This window comes from Parambassis ranga, chromosome 5 (assembly GCF_900634625.1).
Source record: "Parambassis ranga chromosome 5, fParRan2.1, whole genome shotgun sequence".
In the NCBI taxonomy this organism is placed as follows: Eukaryota; Metazoa; Chordata; class Actinopteri; family Ambassidae; genus Parambassis; species Parambassis ranga.
This window is the reverse complement of record NC_041026.1, coordinates 21,063,348-21,086,625: the sequence shown is the minus strand read 5'-3', so window position 1 is coordinate 21,086,625 and position 23,278 is coordinate 21,063,348. Positions and strand designations below refer to the sequence as shown.

Genomic DNA, 23,278 nt, shown 5'->3' with positions numbered 1-23,278 from the left:
GATGGGAATCAACACATCTGAATTTGGATGTGAAGACATTCAAAACAAATCATCTTAGATAAAAGTAAATAAACACTTCATGTCTTACGTTTCAGTCAGTGACCCATACTTTAATGTTGATAAGGATTCTCAGTCATCCAGGTTATATTCACTCAAAAGGTTGAAGTGAGGCTCCAAGCAGCTAAAACGTCTTCAAGAAAACTCTACAAGTCCAGCTGCCTTGCTTCAACCTTTTGATGGAAAAAAGCCTATACTGTATATTTTATGTTATATTGCACAAATGTGTTTGTTGTGAAGCATATTTTTCATTAAGTGTAAATTGCCACTAAACACTGATATTTGTCAGTTAGGTGTGAACCCCTGAGCACATTTTCTTGTTGTACACATTTTACCAGCATAAATCGCTGACTCATTCCTTCTGTGCTTGGTGCAAAATAATGACTCAGCAAGGTGCATATTGGTCATTTCACATTTGAAAGAAGTATCGTTTTCTTTCAGATCAATACAGGAAGGAGGGGTTGAGCTGCGGCTTCAGCTAGAGTAACTGATCAGAGGTATACTCATGCACACACACTCCAAAGGACATTATACTGACATTAGCTTTCTGGAGACTTAGGATAACACAAAGCATAACTACTTGTTTATACACTAACCCTTCTAGTTCCGACCTGACAGTGTTTTTAATGAATTTCATTATGGGATGGTTTTTTTATCTAAACATGGGAGGGAGTGCTCCATAATGCATCTGTACAAAAAAGATGAGTAACACAAGTACACACACATCAACAGGGAGATTCATTGAGAGATAAAAGGTAACCTTTTTGTCCACACCCTGTTCTCTAATTACTGCCTGAAAAACCTTGCTGCTGATGAGTCAGAAACTAAATTAATCATCCAAGAAGAAAAAATCTTAAAACAACATCCTGTTTCAACAGTTCTCCTTAAATGAGGATTATGAAATAGTAGTACCGAAGGGACTTTTTTTGCTTTGTTTTTATCTGTGTGAGCATTAAGTCCCACTCAGGCGAGCGGTAGAGTCAACGTGATAAATGGAATATATCCTCAGAGGGCTCCAGCAGCTGGTGAATGGCATCTGTATGCACCAGCAGCTCTGAAGTGAGGCCGACTGCAGCATGTACTGCAGAGGCTTTGAGGGAGCAGGGAGGGTTCATTCAGCCTGTGAACAACTGTGATGCAACACACTGTAATAGCTAACGTACAGTGTACAATGTATAAAATCTCCACACTACAGAAAGCACAAAGGAGAAGATTTAAACCCACTGTAGTTTGTTAATGCCTTCACTTCATCATTAATTGTCTGAGTGCTTAGATAGACTGCAGGCAGAAATATGGCCGGCCACACCTAATGTAATGACATTATTCAGGATTTGTTCTGAACACAGAGTGACAAACGTCGTCAGAGATGTGACACACCAAAGAGGAATCTTTATTATTTGTTCATATGGTTACACGCATACAGCAGTGGAGCACAGGTGCCTCACCGAAGGGCATTTTATGGCATATACCGTCCAAGAATGACCTGTGCGTCTAAATGCTTGGCCTGTGTGCTCAGAAAATATTCTGCTGTGCTTCATGGCAGACTCACAACAACACAACACCACAGGCCAGAATCCTGGTGTCTTGATCTTCGTATTAGCATGCCAATTTGAATAACCGTTGGGGTTCTCTGGGAACTGTTTTGTTGTTTGTGGTAGTTACAGCATTTCAGTATGTGCCTGTGTTGTTGCTGTAGTGTGTGTGTTGAGGTAGAAATTTTCTTAATTTTCTTGTTTTGTCCACCTGCAGAGATGCAAAGGTCTCTGAGCCAAGTAAATTTTCCACTTTCATTGTCAGCATGTTTATTGATTTTAGCAGTGTGAAAGGAATTGCTAGCTCGATGTGCAGCAGCTAGCATTAGCTCGGGAGCTGATCAAATGTTGTGTGCAACTATGTTGGATTTGGACCAACAACACTACACACTGTTAGTAAGTACATAGTGTACTACATTGTGTCCCTTGGAATGACACTGGTTCTACAGTTAACCAAGAATAATTCACTTTCGCATTTTTAATTGTATTCAGACTCCATGGTATTATTTTTAATAAATTATTTATTCAGCATTATTTATTCATAACCTTCAAATGTGCCTGCCAACTGAAAGCAGCAGAGCCATCCATTCATACTTTCAAATGTGGAAAAAGCTACCTGAGGGCACCTGACTTAAAAAGGATGGAGTGTTTCTTAGCCTTTTTAGCTCTGGCACAGTTTAACAGGTACACACACACACACACACACACACAGAGACATCTGAATGGAGCCTGGTAGGCAGTGTGGAGCTCACCTACAGGAAGACCTGCAAGGTGAAAACTGGGCTGTGATGTTTGGATAAGACCTCAGTCATCCCTGCTATGTGCTGACAGTGAGCCAGACGTGCCTCACATCAGTAGGGGCTGTAGAGCCTTTGGCCAGGAGGTCTGAGCTTCATTTCCCCAAGCTGCTTTTACTGCTCTGTAGGCCAGACAAAACTGATACACCTTACCAACACCATATGTGCCTGACACACAACTCCATACTTCTTTTGCCTACCATCAGTTTATACATATAAGAGCCTTACTGAAATGTGTGCAGGGGTTTTCATTTCAGCTGCTTTAACCTGTGCCATACAGTAAGAGCAAGGCATGGCAATGCATGAAAATAAATGAAAACAAAGCTATGCAGCAAATAAAAAGTGGCGATCATCTCACTGACCTTTTTGAAGAGGCGAATGATGTCCTCACTGATCTGGGCCAAGCGGACGATAACATTGTTGGTGTAGATGTCACTGAGGGTAGCATGGTCACGGCTCTCCCGTCTTGTCTGGTTCAGCACCAAATACCAGCAGTTCACTGAGGACAGCAAGTGCTGGTCCTTCCTGAAATAAGAAGAAAAATAGAAGAATATAACACAGTTGGAACATTTAACAGAGCCCAGTCATACACAGGCAGTGATCTAACAAGTTCTGGTGAATGACTTACTGCATGTTTTTGCACGTATAAACCAGACATTAGCCTCCCCACCCCTGCCCCCAAATTACATTACTTCCTTTCTGCCTTTTCAAACCCCTCCAAATAATGCAATGGCTAGTAAAGGTTCTGCTGGTTGTATATATAATGCTGGTGACCATAATGATCCGGTGCTCTGATTGCTGTATAATCAGTTTAAACTGTCTCTGCCTCGGGTGCTTTTAAATAGAAAGACACAAACACTGAAGCAGACAGACACACACACACACACAATCCCTTCAAACCCATACCCTTTGTCTGGATCATATCTGAGCATTAATCAATCAACCAACCCAGAGCAGAGAGGAGGGAAATGAGAGTAGTGGAGGGAGAGGACCAGAGCAGGGTGGGGGGATTGGGTTTCAGTGTGGAGGAGAAAGGGATGAGCAGCACCAACATCAAAGACCTTCCCTTCAGAAAGCTTCCATAATGCTAATCACATCTAATGAAGATGAGATGTGGCAACTCCAGAGTGCTTTCACCATTATTTGTTTACTTAAATCTGCCCCTTGAATGCACTTATAACAGTCTGACAGGCTACAAACATCATCCTCATATCGCTTCATTTGCTGCTTCTTCACTGTTACATGGTGTCCTGCAATGAACTTTGTCTGAGAGTCACTTAATTTATAATAAGTATAAAATAAAATGTCAGGGTAATTCAGATAAGCTAGCCATCAATCTAAACCACATTTACGTACAATCAAAAAGTAATAAAATAATTAAACTGGCCATTAATGTGTTGTATAGTAATGATATGAACTCATGTGCAGAGGACAATAAGGACTTACACTAATAGACCTGATGTAGACCACATTCTCCTTCACTCCACTGGGATGGCCTCTTTCTTCCGTCTCACCATCTCTCATTTTGTACCAGTTCTGCTTGACTGACCTATCTGCCTGTAAGGGATGCAGCTCTGCTGTGTATAATTGCTGTTTGTGGTTGAGAGGTTTAGGGAACAAGCACCTCTACTCTCTACTAATCCCTGAAAGTGGCCAGAGATGCTTCATCTCATCCCTAAGCACAACCAGACTCCCATTTTTAGTACCCCCTTTTAACCTCCTCAGCTTTCCTGCCAAGCACTGTACTTTATCCACAAACATAAATCCATGCCCTCCTCTGACAATTGAACGTGCTTGTGGACCTGTGGTCCTCGGCAAAATACTAAAGCCCCTTTCTGCTGCAGATTAATACATGTTTAATTCAGCTGAAGAGTCATAAAAATTATTAGGATGTGATTTGCAGGTTTTGAAGTTACTGAATGCCTTAAAAATATCTGCAGTTAGCAAAAACATGTTTGCAAATCACTTAAGAAGACTTTGAAGGAAAGACAATTTGGTCTGAAAATGGAAGGGTACAGACAAGAAAGTGAATGAGACAAAGGACACAAGATCACTTTTTCCCTTGCTGCTGCCCTCATTTCACAGGAATTAGGAGCAGAAGGTCGGTAATTAGGCCTTTGTACCAGCCGCATCTCTGGGAGTACTAAATGTAGCTCCTTGGCATGTTTTATGGCACTGGGGCACTATCCTTTCTATATGGCTCTTCTACACAGACCTTTCTGTCATAAAAGACACACAGCTAAATGCATTCCTCCATACTCCTGTACCCGCCTTTATTCACTGATTTCCTGTAAAAGGGATGAATGTCAGTTGAGAACTGCAGGTCAATTAATCCTCGGGGCTTCAAAAGGTTTGGTTTTGGATGGCTCAGTGCCCTCAGTATTTATACCCAGGATATCATTAACATGCAAAAGAAGGCAAACGATGAGCTCTGAGAGTCTCTAGAGAAGTGAGAAGGAAGAGGAGGAGGAGAGTGGAGTGCAGCTTTCTGGCATCCTATTACATCCATCCCATCCTGCAAAGCACTGTCTGACTGTCTACACACTTTTTACAATTTCTTCTCTCCTTTACTGTCCCTAAGGCAAATACATACAGACAAGACACAGTGGAAGCGAATGTGGTGGGAAAGAAACAAAAAAGGAGTTGGAGAATATTGTACTAATCCTTTGATTCAAGGATAAACTGATAGCAAGCTGTCTCCATAATGTGCATACCATGAACAAGTCAGCATTGTATAGAAGAGTGCTCATGCTTTAGTCATGGTTGCACTGAATGCCACCATCTAATCACCCAAAGCCTCTGATGCGTCTGAGCCAGGATTTCCAGAAGGAAGTGTGTATTTATCAAACCAGGACTCTGCTCTGTGAAGGCCTTTAATCCTCTCCACACTGCCTGCCTGCTGCTTATCAATGAAACAGCTAAGGAAAAGGAGAAAGAGCCAAACACTTTCAAAAGACAAGGGGCACGTGGGCACATGCTAGCTTTGCCATTTAAATTCGTTTTGCCCCCATTTTCAAGCAGGGCTCCAATATGCTGCACTGCTGATTTACATCATTTAGCAGTTTTTTTTAAAAGAGGAGAAACGCTGCCAACATTTGATAATGCACAGCTGCACAGATACACTGCCAGGGCAGGGCAGAGTATGGTGCGGCGTCAGTGAAAGAGGAGACAAGATCTGGAAAAATCAGCTATAATCTATTGATGTGGTATAATGCTGACTGCCACCAGCTGGACTTGTCAACCTGACAAGAGGAGAGTATTGACTCACATAAACCAAGCATTGAGAGAAATAGTTCAACCTTTCACCACTTGCCCCTCACACCACCAGCAAGCAGCCATACGTCAACAACAGGTACACTAAATGGGGAGAAAGCCACAGATGTATGCTTGGTTTCTATGTGCCATTAAAGCATTTGACAGCACCATGCTTCATCCAGTCAAATTAGATTATAATAAAGTGCACAACACACACAGCAATTTGAACACCATGAGCCCTGTCTTATCTCTTTCAGACAGGTTGTTCTCCATATCAGTACTGCATGAGTTGCCTTTTTATTCGATATCAATCCACCTTAAATTGTTACATTATTAAAACCATTCATGGTAGTACCCAGAAATCTCAGCTCCATAATTAAAAACGAGTCAGCTGTTACCACTCAGGGGCCTGTAAGATTCAGAAAGCTCTCTGCAGCACCTCAGTATTCCCTCACAGTTTCTTTTCACTGTGGCAAATGAGGTAAAGTGAAGGAGCAAAATGATCCCCTGGTTGGGTTGCTGCGGTGTAGCTGTAGCTGCAGTAGCAGTAAATCACTGTGGCATTCAGCTCGCTAATGAATCTGCACTGGAAGGGTTCAGCTAGCAGACTGCCGGCAAAGATCCAGGACACATGGACGCCCATCCTGGTCAGGGTGACTCTTACTTGGTGGCTCTGTTTTCAAGTTCCTCGAAAACATAACAGTTTAATTACTCACACACAAGGCTGCTTATGCAGAGCAATGTGTACAATAACAGACAGACACATTTACAGTAGTGTGTGGTGTTGATAAGGTCTGAGTCAAAACCACACTGTGTAATCCTTGGCCTTTGATGGTACATGCTGCATGTTTGGGCCTTAAGCCAACAAAGAGTTTTTATTGGACAAACACAAGTGTTGTTCTTGCCCATTTAGTGTTTAGGTGTCTTGCCATTAACTTAAATACACTGAAGTGGTTGGAAAGCCTCAGTAAAGGGCGTGTCATAGCTGATTACCAGGATTTGTGGTTCCCCGCCGGCAGTCCAGAAGTTCACAGCACACGGAGACATAATGTCATTAACCTTTTTGTAGCTTAAAAAAATTTTGGATGATCTTTTAATGTGACTGTATTTGATACAAAATGCAAAAATGTGTGGTACAAACAAAAAACAATTACTACAGCCTCTATACATGTAAAATACGGTCAGCAGTGTCCCACCCACACTTCCCTTTTGTCTGCTACTTGAGCTTGGCAGTGCATAATGTTCAACTGTTCTGTGTTTTCATGGAGGAAAACCTGTGAAGTCACTCATTTTCCTAAAGAGTGGTTTTTAGGCTCAGTGAAGGTGACTGCAGCTGCTGTCACTGTCTTACAATGCCTGATTAAACCTGATTCTTGGATTATATCAAAATAGGCAGAAAGGTATAGGGGAGTGGAGCTAAGGCAGACAGCCACACAATGTATGGGTGGGGAATTGTTGATAAAAAGAGAAATTATCTATGAAGACAGATTTCTGTACCAAGCTAAACATATGTACGTATGCTGTAAATATAGGCATTTTAACATTGGGGTATTTTGCAGATTGACCCATATTTGGACGCAGACACAAATAAACATTTAAAGAATTGTACTTCTGCATTTTTATTTGTCAAAAGCTGAAGAAGCTCAGTCACACACAGCCTGGAGAGTCTAACACTGTTGTTCAGACACAAGCACACGGCTTAAAACTAGACCAGATCAATTGTTGTGATCTTCCTCCTGTAGACGTCACTCCACTATAAGTCTGCGTGTATGTGTGTCTTTTGCTATCCACCCTGATCTTGGCAGTGAAAGATGTAGATAGAACATGCGTCACAGAGATTAATTGCATTTTTCTGACACCTGTCCTTTGCTGTGTGGATCAGATCAGCTGTACAGTTCAAAGATTAAGCCGCAGCAGCAGCAGCAGCACAGTTCTGTCTACTGTCAGCCAAGTCTTTCGTCAGAGTAAAACATGCCTCCTCTACCACAGATGGACTCGATTATCCAGTCAAACCCTCCTCCTCACACAAACACGGCTCTCCTACATACAGTCCATGTGCATATATACACATTTCTGCATGACCTTGTCTGCTTAAATACAAATGTTGAAGTATTTCTCTCTGAACAAATTATTTCTCTCTGAAAAAAACTGAACAAATTTATAAAAAAATAAATGACACCCACTCAGCTGACATGTCAGGGTCAAACTTCTCCAGAGAGAAACAAATCAAGGGAATTATTAGACTTTTATGTGACAGCTACCAAGATCAGCTGATCGGTAATATTAAACACCACTCACACTTTACTTTGACTCACTTTGATTAATAATATATAAAAACACAACACTAAGTTACTTACAGACAATTAAAAACTAGATAATGATGCAGTAAAATAGCAACAGCTGTGTCATTATTCATTTCTGATATCAGCAGATCAGAATATATACATATATAAATGTTAGGAATGCAGTTTCTGTCTGCCAGCATCAGAGGTATATGCTGGTGCAGATTTATGTCCGAGATGTGCTGCCTGATCACAGATGGGTTACTGCTTCTGTTACCAGCCCGAACTAAGCCTGCCTGCTCGCCTGAGGTGCTTGATTTTGGGAGCGGCGGAGCTCAATTTCATGCCCCGCGTGAGTCATGTACCAATGTGTGAGTGGTGATTTCTGAGCAGACGATGCCACGTTTCTTCAGAAGGCATACATTAAAGTATTTTTAGAGCGGCAGATCTAAATGGGTCAAAGCTACGGGTGGGCTGATTTTGATCTAATGGCATTCAGTGACCTTTTTGTGTCTTGTTGTTTCTTTTGGCCTTTTATTGGGTTTATGTTTCTTGCTTACTTACTTAACAGTAAACAGAAGTTATCTTTGCTCGCAGTTAGTTGTCATCTGGAATAAATTACATTTAATGTTGACCTCCATATTTATGCAAATTGTATTCATTGGCTTGTGGAAAGTCTGCCACAACTGTACCTAATGAATGAGTTTTAAAACATAATCAAGCATAAGGCTTACATCAAAGGTTTATTCTATAAGGTTTAGTGCTAAATTAAAACACCAAGAGTGCATTAAAAATGTAATGTCCAACCCTCAACAGTAGTCTAATTTCTTTAATGAACTGTGTCCTCATTTTCATGCAGGAACCATTTGACTTTTGAAGATGTCATAAAGATGTCAAGTCAGTATAAGTCAGTAGCATATATTTTGAACCTGAGTGAATGGGAACAAAAAGACCACAAACGGGATTCTGTCAACAATAACACACAACCCCTCTATGCACAGGCAATTAATGCATGCATGAATTTACAGTCTGCAGGAAGAAACACTCACTTAAACTGCTGGTGTTCTCTGGAGCTTCGGATCTTGGATGAGAACCTCTCAGCAAGTTTCTCCAAGCTGCGGGAGTATTCCAGTTCAATCTCTGCTTTGCGGCGGAAAAACTCCTGCAGGTCTTGCAGCAGTTGGATACGAGACTCCGACTGCTGTTCCAAGCATTTGAACTGCTCCACCAGCTGGTTACGGATCTCTGTCAATCAAAACAAAAACAGCATGAGTCAATGTTTACATGCAAACTTAAGTCATTACTTTTTATGGGTCTATTATTTAGCCCTTTTTTTACAGCTTAAATAGTTGGTTCATTATATCATGCCTAGTTTTAGCCCTGTTTCATTGTCTGTATTCAAGGGAACTATGTGAAGTCCTTGAGTCCTCAACATGTCATGTATGCATACACATACTAGTGCAACCACTGGGAGTTTAGGATTGAACTGTCAACCTTATGGTTAAAATGGAAAATCGCCATACCGCTATCAACATTCAAACTGAACGATGCGGAGAACACTCAAGATCTGGGGCAAGATAAAGACTGGCTGCAAGCAATTATGAACACTTAAGATCCATGCCAAGCCAGCAGCATGACCTGTCTGTACAACCTCTCATAAGAGCACTCTCTCTGTCCTATTTGACAACAGAGTAACATTTCAGCTGGGGAGACTATAGATCCTTCACGCCCGTGGGAGCCACGAGCGAAACTTGATTCCTCTTTGTAGTGCTGTCATCAGCAGCAATGATGCCTTGACTCAGGAACAGACACAGGCATGTTCTGTAGAACAAAAATGCAATGCTGTGGAAGGAGCTGCCGTAAACAGGATATGTGGTGTCACTTCAAAAGAGGAAGGAAACCTCTTGAACTCATGTGCATCCTTTATTAGGAAACCAATAAAGTGTATGATCAGCTCAGATTACAGATAATCTACTGACGGATAAAAATACATTTAACATTAGTGCACAGTGGTTTCGACACCATGTTTGCTTTTATTGTTATTTGTGAGATCTACAAAATTCTTTAAATTAACCAGAAAAATCAATCTTTTTATGTACTACAGAATTTCATTTTCTCCATTTCCTCTAATCAAAATGTATTTTTATTGTTTTTTGCTTTTTGTTTATGGAATGGTCAGTGACACATACGCCGAACTGCCGAAGTGAATGGTGAACCCACAGCAGTGACACACACTGTGTTTTCATGCTGCTGAGGGTGTAATTTGGTTAGCCAAGCCCTCCTCGTGGATACAAGCTGGCTCTGACGGCTAGTAATGTTGTGCGGGGGAGCCTTTGTGAAGTCGTGCCGCCTGGCCTCGGCCCCAAGCAGCATGCTTCACTCTGTGGTTAACCATTGTCACAGCCTCCCCTTTAACCAGGGGCCTCCCTCTCGCTCTTCCATCTTTGAGGGCTTTAAAGCTCAGTTTTTAGTGGGAGCTTGGGGAGAGAAACACACCACTTCACTACTTCAGTCCTGACAAGAATGCCTTGTTTTGCCAGACAGGCAGTTGTTTCTTGTTCGATATTTTTTTAAAGAGAGGGGAAAAAAACAACAGAACCAAAGCAGCCAAACTAAGAGAAATGTCCGAGGAAAATGTGACACCGATGTGCATGAGTGACAGAGAGGACTTTTGAAAACATTCTTTAACAAAAAAAGGGAACTCTGAACCCACCAGCTGCAACCACGCTTCTGACAGATGAGATTGGAAAAATAGGTCACGCACACCAGAAGTGTGCCCTTCCCTCTGAGAAACCATGAGCAATTGGAGAATTATTCCCTAAGTATTCCCAGCTCTTCAAGCAGCTTCATTCGCTGCGGTTTATTCAAAGTGAGGGACCCCTCGGTGCAAGTTGTGGATACATGTCTGCAGTAATCCTGAAGATACCTGTTTATGTTTCTGAACACAGCTAAAACAGGTCCTGCAGATCATTACTGCCCTCCTCCCTACATGTGTAAATCTTTCTGATACCCATGCTTAGAAAGAATCCATGTTTAATTACTTCCCTTCTTATATTTAATCTTAATAATACAGTACAAATGTGTCAACAAATGTGTCAACCACCCCCCTCAGACTTGCCTGCCTTCCTGACATATGCAGTGTGTAACAAGGCTTTGAACCCCTGTTTCCTCTGTAAACACGCTAAACAAGGATGCCCCACTTTTCAGCTTTTTCTGCTCTGCATTTCAAAACTGTAGCTACAACTGAGAACACAACACTGTCCTCCTAATAAAACTATACATGCAGTGGTCTGGAACTTGAACACACATCCCTGATTTATGGTATTAAAAAAGGACATCAGTGCAACCTGTTGTTCAGAAGTATTCAAAATATTCAAGCACAGACTCATTTTAAGTACTTTGGCAGTAATTTCATTAGAACATTAGCATTTCAATCAGTGTTACAAGTGATTAAGTACCTCCAGTTCAGGTGGGATTGTCTGGGCAGCCAACCAAAAACACAACTCTTCTAACTCAGAATTAAACCTTTAATGTTGGTGCTTGATTAAGCATGTTTCTATTTAAAGATGAAGCCATCTGTTTTTTAAGGGGGTAGGGGGTTATCTACAGACATAAAGGCTGTTGGAGATGGGTGGGGGGTGGGGGGGGGGGGGGGGGCTGAAATATGGTCAAATTCTGGTGGGATCTATAAATAATGCAGAAATGACAAAGAACACATTTGTTCTTTGTCTTTAGTTTGCCAGCTGACCAGGGTACACTGTAGAATTTTTTTTGTTTATGAAAAAATGTTTAATCCAAATATTGTTATCTTTTGTGTCTCATTATGAAACACTGATCTGTTTGATCCTGCAAATGTTATTACATCCAATACAATCTCCTTAAAAAACCACTCCAGGTGAACATAAATCCAGTCCGGGTTTTCAAGGTTAAAGTCTGAGCTTCTGCAGCTTTGGCCTGACAGCCAGCTGAGCCATACTGCAAAGCTCTCCATGAACATCCCCCCTCACCTATATGATCATGAAATCTGAGCAACACACACATTCACACTTTTGCAAACATATGCAGCTAAAATGAGTTTGCTCTACAGGGTGGCCGGGCTTACTGTCAAAGACTGAGTGAGAGGTATGGAAATCAAAAGATTTCCCCAAAGTAGAGTCATGTCCTCCACATAACGAGCAGCCATTCAACATGGTTAAGGACCTGATGAGGATGCCCATGCATGCCTCCCTGTAGAAGCATGGCCTGCTTTGCAGGGAGCTGCAGTTGATCCAGGATTCACTACATGTCCTTCCAGCTGGAACCTGCTGAGGATACCCCAGAAGCTGGATGAAGTTACTAAAGACTGTAAGGTCTGAGTGTCTCTGCTCCCCCTGTTAGAAACACAACAGTGATAGGCCAATGACTGACCAAGTAATATTTCTAAACAGTGCACAAACCTTTCAGATGAATCAAATACAAAGTGTTTCTACAGCGACACCAAAACACAGACAGTCCAGTAAGATACCTGTAAACAATCAACAGTCATGTTCTGTTCTGTCGCGGCAGCTTCATTCTGACATATGTAAACACCTACATAAGAGACACTTCACCCTGCTGACCTGAGTGACTACACCATCATTATAATCAAACTGCACACCTGCTCCACAGTGTAATCCGTCCTGCAGCATTTAGGTTCAGGAATCAGACACTTGTCCTCTCACAGTACAGGAAACCCTCTGAAAACAATAGTAGGATGTTGGAGATCTCTGAACTTTAACTCTCACAGACAAAATCCTGTTCTACCAGCTGTGTTACAACAAAGACTGAGAATGTTTCTAGTAATTACTGTGGATTGTTGTTTCGGGTGAACAACTGAAAACTGTCTTCTCATATTGTGATGGTCCACCTACTGTAAAGTGTCCAAAAACATTGGTTCACAGAAGAAAAGCATCTCTCAACACTTGCGCCTGCTGCTGTAGAGCTTGTTAGCAGACATGTTCATTGGCTTTTGTATTTATAGATGCAGGACAGACTCAGACTAACTTTTATTTTTTATTTTTATTATGTTAACCTTTTTGGCAACTTGCAGAGCACAGTGATTTGCTTGAGAGAATTTGCATGAGACTTCCTCTGGCTGAGCCACCTGACTTCCTAAAGGCTCCCCACACACATAAATGGCAGGAAAATTATTTACAGATGCAGGGCTGCAATATGGTTTACATTTCTTTGAAGATTTTTTTCATTTCAAGGTGTGACTGTACTCCACTTTTAATAATCTAGTATGGGAAACTAGGTATGTAGGTCACTTTGGACCTACATTATGTATGCCACTTGACTTTAAATTTTGTCTGTGGCCACTTCTTATCATCATAACATCACCTCACAGCAGGCCTGGTTTGACACATTTGCAGTCTGCTTCTCATTATACTGACACAACTGGCTGCTCTGAGTCTGACCAATAGAAGATCAATAGGTCAAAATTTGTGCGGACACACAAGTCCAAAACTAATTTTCTGTGTTTGCAAACTAATGCAGATTGTAAAAGTGAATACTAAATAATTTCTCACTGGTAGCTGAACACCATCTGGCTATTGTACTAATTTCTAAAGATGACTATATTCCCACAGCCTCTTCTCAAAACAAGCATCCATCAAAACATGAATTGACCTTTACACTTGATCTCTGTGAGGACTGAAACCGAGGGTCCTACCACTAATCACATTTAAGTGAATACAGTCTGATATGTCTGAATAACTGATAAAAACACACATTTATGAGCCATGTTTAATTTACATGGGAATGTGCTCAAAATTCTGGATGAAGTTGTCAAAGATGCAGCACAGTGCAAAATCTTACCAACAGCTTCCTTACCAGATACACAAAATGAGGAAGTGATCCATGCTGAAACAGACTCTTTTCCTCTGATGTACAGTGAGGACACATTTATGAACTGAAAACAAGATGTTACATATATTATCCTACACTTCTTCCCAAAGTCACTTCAGGACACCAGTCCAGCATTTTGCTGCAAGTCTGCTGTTTGCGAGGGCCACGTGACGCCTTGACGCAATGAAGTCCAGATGAATTCAGAGTGCAGTGAATGAGAGGGATTTTCTGCAGAGCATCCTGAGGGCAGGAGGGAAAGCCGGTCTGCACAGGACAGCAGGCTGACTGAGGAGCAGCAGCAGAGATGGATCATTTTACTGCAGGGTGATGAAACTAAAATATGATCTCACATACAGTGGGGCAAATATGCTCTATTTGTGTTCAATTCATGGCTGCAATTACCTACAAACAAGCGTTTGAGTCAATCATTGAGATGACAACACTGAATATTGGTGCAGAAAGCGTGTAGGCAAAACTCCAAATGTAACTGGGATAAATTAAAAATCATAACCAGCCTCAGAAGGTATTAAACACTTAAAAATAATGTCCTTGGGTGTTCACACATTCACAAATATCCAGACACACACACACGGCAGACAAAAGCTACCCAGAGCCAAATTTCTCTAACCTAATCCCCAACTCAGCTCTGCAGTATCTAGGCTCTACACTGCAGAGCCAAATTTGTGTGAAAAGAAGACACAGGAAAAAAAAACAACCTTTATCTAGACCCTAATTCACTCACTCTGTCCCTCACACTGAGGCTCATAATACAAGTTCCACTCACTGAACTAATCCCCCACTCCTCTGTTCTGTTTTTAATCCTCTAATGATTAACAAAATTTGGATTCATGAGGGCATGCCCCTGATGTCGGCACAGGTTTCCTATCTCGTCTGGCCCCTCTTTAGCCCAGACCACTGCAGCACATGTACTCAAAGATAAGACAACAGGAGCTGAGACTAATCAATGGCTGAGCCGAGATGAACTGATGGAGCATCCTACAGCAAGATGTCAGCTGTCTGTCCCAGGCTCCTAATTATCTGGCTGGTTTGTCGGAGTTTCTGCTGGATGTTCTGTCTGCTGAACTAAAAGTCCATCCAGACTGTAGAAGAGTCTGCTGCATTATTTTCACTACCTTGTAGCTTTTAAAAACAGATAATCTAAAGAAGTCAATTGTTATCCTCTGACAGAATAATGATACTAAACTTGTTAACAGGAGACAGAGATATTCAACTGTTGCTCTCCTCCCAGACTTCCACATCACACTCTTACACATATCATCATCATATCCTTCAGGGAAGCTTCAGCACAAGCTTAGGAAACGAGCCCTTTCAGTGTCTGGCTGTCTATCATCTGCTGTATCCAGGATCCAGCTCTGCAGGACCGGGCTGAGAGATGTCTCCATGGCAACATGGGCGTGCACCAGTCCCTGGGGAGCAGCTTATTGGAGGAGAGGTGGGATCTGATGGATGTGGATAGGTGGCATGCAATGAATGAAAAGGTATGTTGTAGGTTGTATGCACTGACAGAGTAACTCTGAAATAGTGCCGTGCAGCTAACTTTACAATATAAAAATAAAGTGTATTTAGAAATGAACATTAGACATAATTAGAGTGTGTGGGCCTCTGAAACCACTAGTACAAAACAGTACAATAAATTAAACAGAAAAGACAACTTAGCCAAAAAACAAATAACAAAGAAAGAAGGCAACATGTCACCTTTTTTGGCTGTGAAACCCTCAAATGAGTCACAACTACATAAGTCTTTCAAGTTGAAGTTACTTCAGCGTACACTGTTGAGACATACAGTCTCTTCAGTGTGTATAGGTCACTTTTATTTGCCTTAAGGCTGCTTCTTTAAGGCTCTTTGACAGAAATAATAAGCAAATTTCAGATGCATTCAGTTGAGAAATAAACAACACATAAATCAATACTCAAATACAGGTAAACATTCATTAGCATCCGTACTGAAAAATGTCATAGTTCTGTGCCCCTGATAGTGAGTAAGGCTGTGCCACATATAGCTCTATTTCTGTTTTTGCAGGATAAAAGGGACTTGAGTGCTGCAAATAGGCACGCTGTTTAATTATCTGAGGTCTATAGTGGGACCTGTGCTTCACTGATACATAATAAGTTTAACCCAACAGGTCCACAGCCGTGTCAGAACTTTAGTCATTACTCCATATTGTTGTTGTTGTTGTTGCACAACTTCCTCTTTCCTCTGTTTCTACAGTTTCTCTCTTTCTTCCTTGTAACAGTCATTGGTCACTATTCCTGCATCTGTTTTTGCTAATACAAATTCAGAACTGTTGACAAAAGATTTTACAAACTGAGAGTCTATTTTGACTAGGTGCATGTATTGTTGGAGCCCTTGTAACTGTTTGCTTCAACACAGTAAACCGCTGGGTAGAGTCAGCTGTGAAGAACCTCACATATACCCTCTGATGACCAAATGTAGCAAGACTAGATGTGGAAAGTTCACATCCTTATCACATGTGAGTGTTTGCCTATGAGTAGTCTGAAATTCCAGTGATACATAAATAATAACATGACTTTATATTACTACAAATACTTATTTATCTCTGTGTACGTTTTTGGAAACTGCAGCGATGGCAGAAAAAGCAGTGTATATGACCATGTTTCGTTTGTTGTTGTTTGTTCAAAGGAGTCATATCTTTACAGTCTCCCAGCAAACAGCAGTGTATTACTGGACTTAATGGCATTGAAAGTTCTTCAGACAAGGGAGTTAAATAAGAAGTGAAACTGACTGGCACCGAATAACCACATAAATAAAACCGTTTTAATGTTTAAATGGATCTTTGTCTTCTTTATCAGTGCCAGCACATGAACTGAAACACCATTCAGAGACTGTGTTAAATGACAATCTACGCCCAGCAGATCCGTTTCATGAAAGGCTGATTATGACTTGAATGCTTGTAAAAGGGACAGAAAACTCTCAGTTGATCGAGTGGCAGCTGCATTTATCATCCTGAGTTTAGAGAGACCAGAGAAGAGTCAACAAAGCAGAGACAATTTAGAAGCAAAACTCAGTGGTGACTGGGAGCAGGATGACACTGGATTTATTGCTTTCTAAAATGTAGCAAAGTGTTACACTGCGGACCCAGAGGTATACTTAACCGAGGTGTTCCATGCAGAAAGACATGTACAGGTACAATAATATGTAAACACCATAAGGATGATGCGTGTTTTAGTTTAGGGAATACAAAATGTCAAAAGGATGGAGCAAAATACATATAAAAAAAAATTTGGGGGAAAAACAAATGTGTATACATAGATCTGTAACAGAACCTGTTTCCTGGATAATTTAAATAAACTATTTATTAAATTTTATATAAATAATAGATCACGCTAGAGAAAAGAAGAGTGAGGCGCTAACATTGCTGTTAGAATTACTGAATTTACTGCAGAGTTTGTAGAGTCATGTGATCAAGAATTAATTCAAGTGTACCCTTTCCAACAGAAGACGTAAGACAGGTGTTGTCTTTGAAAGTAAATGCTACACTTTTTGCCTACAAGACTGTAATCAGTCTATATACCTGAGTCTTTGTTTGACTAGTCACTGCCACCCCACACAAACAAACCAACCCTGAATGTAGCCCAAGATTTATTGGACCACAGAATAAACAAGCTGTCCCACTCAGGATTATTCTGCAGTCGCAGCTAGTGGATGATTTTCTCTTTGCAAATGTTCACTCAGACAGCAGCAGGTTTGCCAAACAAGCAGGCAGCTGGACCATCCTCAGCAAATGACTCAGTGTGACCATTTCTTCAACTCCCAACATGTCAAGTTTCTACCCAGCCAGCCTCATGCTGTACAGCAGGGCGCTGATAGGTAGACAACCAAATCCCACCAAGACAATAACATGCTTTGATCTTTACACACGTTTCCAGTCAGAAGAACACACTGTACAAATACTACAAATGCAAATAGCTTAACCTGGGGTGACAGAACTAGTCTGAAAAACACAATGAACAGTGTGCAGCATGTAGCTCCTTCAGCAGAGAGGCTGCCTGTGGCCTGGAGCAACAACAAACAGACACACCTCGTGTCTCACATAATGCTCATCAACATTTAACCAAACTGGCAACACCTTTATGATCATTAGAAGGATCTTTATATTACACATGACTTTTTTTTAATTTGTGTTTTTGTAACACCACAAACCACAAAGCACTGTGACCCACAGCAGAACGATCACTGACACTGACATACTACAGGATGCACAGCCTCATTTATAAACCACAAATACTAAAAATTCACAGGCGGTTTAAACTTGTTTGCATTAGTTCTGGTTGACAAGAACCAGCAGAGTGGCAATGAAGAACAACAAGAAACCTGAACCCAGAGGTGTTAAAAACCATGCTTCCACTTCAGTTTCACTCAAGTGTGTGTGTGCTGGGTGGTATGGGTGGGCATTAATGTGTACGCCTGGAGGACACTGAAAACTTTCCATGAATCTGCAGTAATTCCCCCTATCAGAGCAGTTTGTTTTCAGTGTCAGAAAAAGAAGAAATAAATAAAAGCACGCTAAAATTACTTCAGTAGTTCAGGCACATATTATGTCTGTCTGAATGCATGTTTTGTGTGTATTGTATAACTGTGGGTAATGCCTGGGATGGTCGAGCCAGAGCTACACAATGACTGCATCATTGCTGTATTGAATCCACACCAGCAGAACCTGCAGAATAACAAGTTGTGCCAAAGATGAGCTTCAAAGTGTGGTCCTTTGTCACTAACACCTTAACAGCCATCATCCTCTCATTCTCTATTAAGCAAGATAACTTATGATTGCTGGGCCTTTAAAGCTCACATTTGTATATAATAAAAGGAAGTATAGGTTGATCCCTGAAGCCTCAGTTGTAAATGTCAAACAGCTGCTGATGGTTGAGCCTACTTCACAAGCTGCCCGTAAAACTGGCAAACAGGAGGAGGCAGAGCCGCAGTCTAACAACCGCATGGCGGTTAGCTGCAAAACAGAGTCCAAGTCTCTCTGTTCAGAGTATGAACCCTCTCTATTGACATGCTAATGCAGGATCTGCCAGCTGAGCAGCTTGAATAAAGTAAACACCATCACCCAGGGTCCTTCACAGAGTTCAGTCCTGGCAGCCAGCCTCGGGTCGTCACAAGTCCATCAATGGCGGGGGTGAAGATTTTAGCAGAGTCCCAGAGGAACTATGTTATGATGTTATACCATTTAAACAAGCCTCATATTAAGCCATGCAAACAAGCCTACAGTTTCCTCTTTGTTGTTAGAGCTGAAACCAAGTGATCTCATTGTCATCCACATATTTGCCCCTCATACATAATAAAGCCACCCTACCATCTTTGTAAGGACACTGACACACTGATGATCTGGCCCCTTCTTCCATGTACACATTAACCATAAAGCAATAACTCAGAACAGGACAGCTGCATATTTCAATCTGAATTTCATTACTGCTCGCTTTAGCTCATAACATTGCCATTGTTGTGAGGTGGTGGAAGTCAAGAGCAGAGCCCTCACTGTCTACAGGCTATATGCAACCCGCCAGCTGCGAATGAGAAACAAGCAGCATTCTCCATAAATTAACATCCTTCCCCCTCACACTGCTGTCTAATTCAAGAAGACGGCAGACAGGGCCAGGATCTATGAAACAAAAGCTCCCAAGATGATAAAAACCGAATAACTGAGGTCTGAATAACAGAAAAAAGCCTGAAGGGAGTTTAATTAAATGAGCACTGACATGTTTACAGGTATTTTTGTCAATAACCTGCTAAGAAAAAGAAAAACTCTTTTCACATGGGATAAAAAAGACCCACTAACAAGAGCCAGAGAAAGTCTAGTAAGTAAAAATCAGTCAGCTAAGAGGAACAAGTGTGTGGAACACACTCTAGGCTGGTCGCCTAAAGCCCCATGAGACGTAACACAACTGACACTGCAGTTAGGGGTCCAGTGCCTTGAATTTTCTTTATTGTTGAATTTGGATTACCGGTAAATGGCAAAAACACACTGAAACTGATACAGTGCAGCTGTGCAGGACTGTCACACGATGTGGATATAAAAACCAGGCAGGAAAATCCACAGAAAGATTTGTTTAATGACCCCTGAGAGAAAAACTGTCAATACGTTGAAACTGTTGTGAGTTTAAGAGCCGGGAAATGAAATCAGCAACCACTTTTACTCAAAAACTGCCAAGACGACCTCCTCTTTTTAGTGCCTTTGCTTGTTCATAAACAACAACAAAAGCTGCTGTAAGTCAACAATCCATAAGTGTGCTATTCTGTCAAATGTCTGACATAACATCTGCCACCATGCTGTGACGATGTTCACTGTGATAACCCTCACTTTTTGCTCAGAGGTGCAACAAAACACACAAACCATGCTGGCTCTGTACCTTTGAGGCTTCGATGGTATGAACATCATCACACTGGATCCAATAAAATGCATTTTTTTAAACAAATACACACCGCCGGGCCCATGCGTATAAAATCCAAGTACTAAGAACATAAGGATTCACCATACTTCCTGTAATGTTTTGTGCAAGCAAAGAATATAAACATTTGCAGCATCCCAAAATGACACTGTGATGTTGTCAGAGTGTTATGCTTGTTACCAGGTGAGAGCAGGGAGGAAAACACAGTCAATAGCTGACCAGTAATCACAGGTGAAACATGAGCGGAGTGCCATCAGGCCTGTGGATTCAAACTGAAGGCACCTTTACATCATATTAGCCCATAAGACACTGAACACAGCACTGAATGGGCTTCTGTTGTATAATATTCATCCATCCTCTGCAGCCACACTAACCACAAGATGCCCCCAAATACATGAATGAACGAGGTGCAATAAAGCAGACAGACGATCCTGCACTGAAATCATTTCACCCAGCAACAACAAAGAGGAGCCAGGCTCCTGACCACACTGTGACACATTAACAGAGACCCCACTGGCTGCTGGTGCATTAATGAAAGAAGCCCTCTGCACACCAGAGAGCAAATAAATGCTGTCTTGTCCTTGGGCTGACTGTCACGCTTTACTTGCCATCTGACAGGGAGAAGCATGTCCGTGCCATAAAGGTGAACGCACTTTAGCCCGCTGTTGATAATAGGAAGAAAACAATCGGCGGTCAGACAATGCACACATAGGTTCACACCGCACCTTTCACTTGGGTCTCATAGTCCGCTATGATCTCCTTATCCTTCCTGAATTTCGTGGATGACATGGCTCCTCGGGTTTGAGGGTGTAAGTCGAGGACTCTCTCGGGTCTTTGCTGTTGATCTTGCAGCAGCAGCAGCGCGTTCCTCCGTTTTTTCTTCTTTTCTTTTCTTTTCTAGTGACCGCGCATTGGAGACAACAAAGGCTGCAGTTTAAACCACCTTATCGTGGAAATCAGTGCAGAAACAACACGAGAGCAGCAATCCAGTGTTGCATTCTTGTCCCTGTTTTTTTTTTTACTGCTTTTTTAGGCAGGAGTCCTCCTCCTTCCTTCTCCTCCTTCTCCTCCTTCTCCTGGTACCAGTCAGCTCCAAAGGCTTCAGCAGGAAAAAGACACAAGCGAGCGCAAAAAACTAAAACAACATGATGAGAGAGCAGAGTGCGACGACGCCTGAACGCTCACAGCAGTCCAACCCCTCCTGGTACCTTCAGTGGCCGAAATGAACAAGCATGCACGCGTACGAGGAGGAGCGAGGCAGCGCGCGCGCACACACACACACACACACACACACACATTCAGATTTAGAAATTACGCTGCAGGAAAACAGAAATTTCAAAGATTGTCACGTGAGTGTCTTCATTTTGTGAACCATCTGCACACACACACACAGCCATGTTTCCATCACTTCAGAAGACGTGACATTGATTTACATTCATGTCCTGCAGACCTTAACAAAAACCACTTCTCCTCCACACACACACAGCCTGTGTGCATGCTGTGTTTGTTGTTATGTATTGCGGTTATTATGGTTACCCTCCCTGCTCACCATTCATTATCAGACCCAACACCTGTGGACTCAAATTGGTGTTAAACTCCATTGCCGTGGCAACAGTTTCAGCATTACTTTCACTGTGGATACCTGAGAGGTGTGGCTCCTCTCAGCACAGGTTGTGAAGGGAGAGTGTTGCCTGCTGGTTAAATGGTTCAGGCACGATCACACAGAAGCACCAACACCACCGACATCTAATCATTCAAATAAAAAAAAAACACACACACAAGCCAAGAAAACACCTTCATCGATTTGACTACACACTCACAGAGCTGTCCAGTAGTGCCCCAAAATACACAACTGTTTCCAAGGAGCCCCAGAAAGTGAGAAGCCCTGAGGTGCAGTGAATGTTGAGGTTTATGCTGAATGAACTTGCTGGTTTTTCCTTTGTCCTGTTTACTACTAACTTGCATTGTTGCTGTATTATTCATATGATATCACTTTTGTTGCTGTTGCATCCTATCCAGCATTTTGCAAGTGTGGCAACAAGAATTCTATCTGCAACAGTCATGTTTTTGTCTCTAGAGCAAAAAAACACCTACAAAGTCACTGTGCAAACCAATTTACTGAATGTGAGCACAACAATGAATTCATCCATAATAAACAACAATCACAACACGGGTAAATGTTGCAGGAATGGAGAGTAGGAATTCTGGTTAAACTGTGTTCTGTTTTTAGGTTTGAATAAATCATGCCTGCACACATGCATGAGCTACGACAGAGAAGCATTCAACAGTGTTAAAGTAAATCTGGAGTATTTAAATTCATGTCATGAAGAAAAGCTGCTTTTCCCAGCATTGTAGTGACAGGAGCTGTGTGTGTTTCCTGACAGTTGCTGTCATCTGAATGCTTCACTGCTTCTAACAGTCCAGGAGACTCAGTTTGTTGTCTGTCACCTCCACAGCTCAGAATGCACCAGCTGGCTGTTCACGCACAATGAGGAGACACAGACCTGCATACTGACACACACTGTGGATGACCAGTGCATTTTTTCCCATCTGCAGGCTTCAGTGTATATTGAGCTGACAGGTAGAGGAAGATATTCTCTGACAGATGTTAGATCCTGGCTACATTCTGCTACAGAAACATGCTGGCTTATAAGCAGTGTTGGAAAGAAACCCTTTATTTAAGTAAACACTGAAGTAAAAATATGCATTTACAAATAAAAACCCTGCACAAAAAGCAGCTTCAATGACACACTGGGAGAGTATAATGCACAACTGAGCTATAACAATTAGCCAAATTACTCCATGAGTATATAATTGAACAATTATACATGTGAAGAAGATATCCACTTCATCTATAAATGGGCCATGCTTACCTCTACCCTGCAGCTGCTGCCTCCCCACTGGTAATGACTTAAGAAAACAGGTTTGAATTCTTCCCTGGCCTTGTGATGTCAAATGATATTTTCAGGCTGTTGAACACACCGTGAACAACCCTCTTCACAGAACTAAAACCCCTGTAGGAATTTTAAATGGACTGTGTATATCTGTGTCCCTGTGT

General features: G+C 41.7%; 1 protein-coding gene across 2 annotated transcripts in view; it reads right to left on the bottom strand.

Annotated features, from left to right (window-relative positions):
* srgap3 (SLIT-ROBO Rho GTPase activating protein 3) overlaps window positions 1-21,417 on the bottom strand; it is a 44,839-nt gene extending 23,422 nt beyond the window's left edge. For both annotated transcript variants that reach the window (XM_028405962.1, XM_028405963.1), the window contains exons 1-3: window positions 20,946-21,417; window positions 8,973-9,168; window positions 2,749-2,911 (exon numbers count right to left, since the gene is read on the bottom strand). In XM_028405962.1, the coding sequence (XP_028261763.1) occupies window positions 2,749-2,911; window positions 8,973-9,168; window positions 20,946-21,009 (423 nt within the window). In that variant the 5' untranslated portion in view covers window positions 21,010-21,417. The remainder of the gene's footprint in view (window positions 1-2,748; window positions 2,912-8,972; window positions 9,169-20,945) is intronic.
* Between the last annotated feature and the right edge of the window lie 1,861 nt (window positions 21,418-23,278).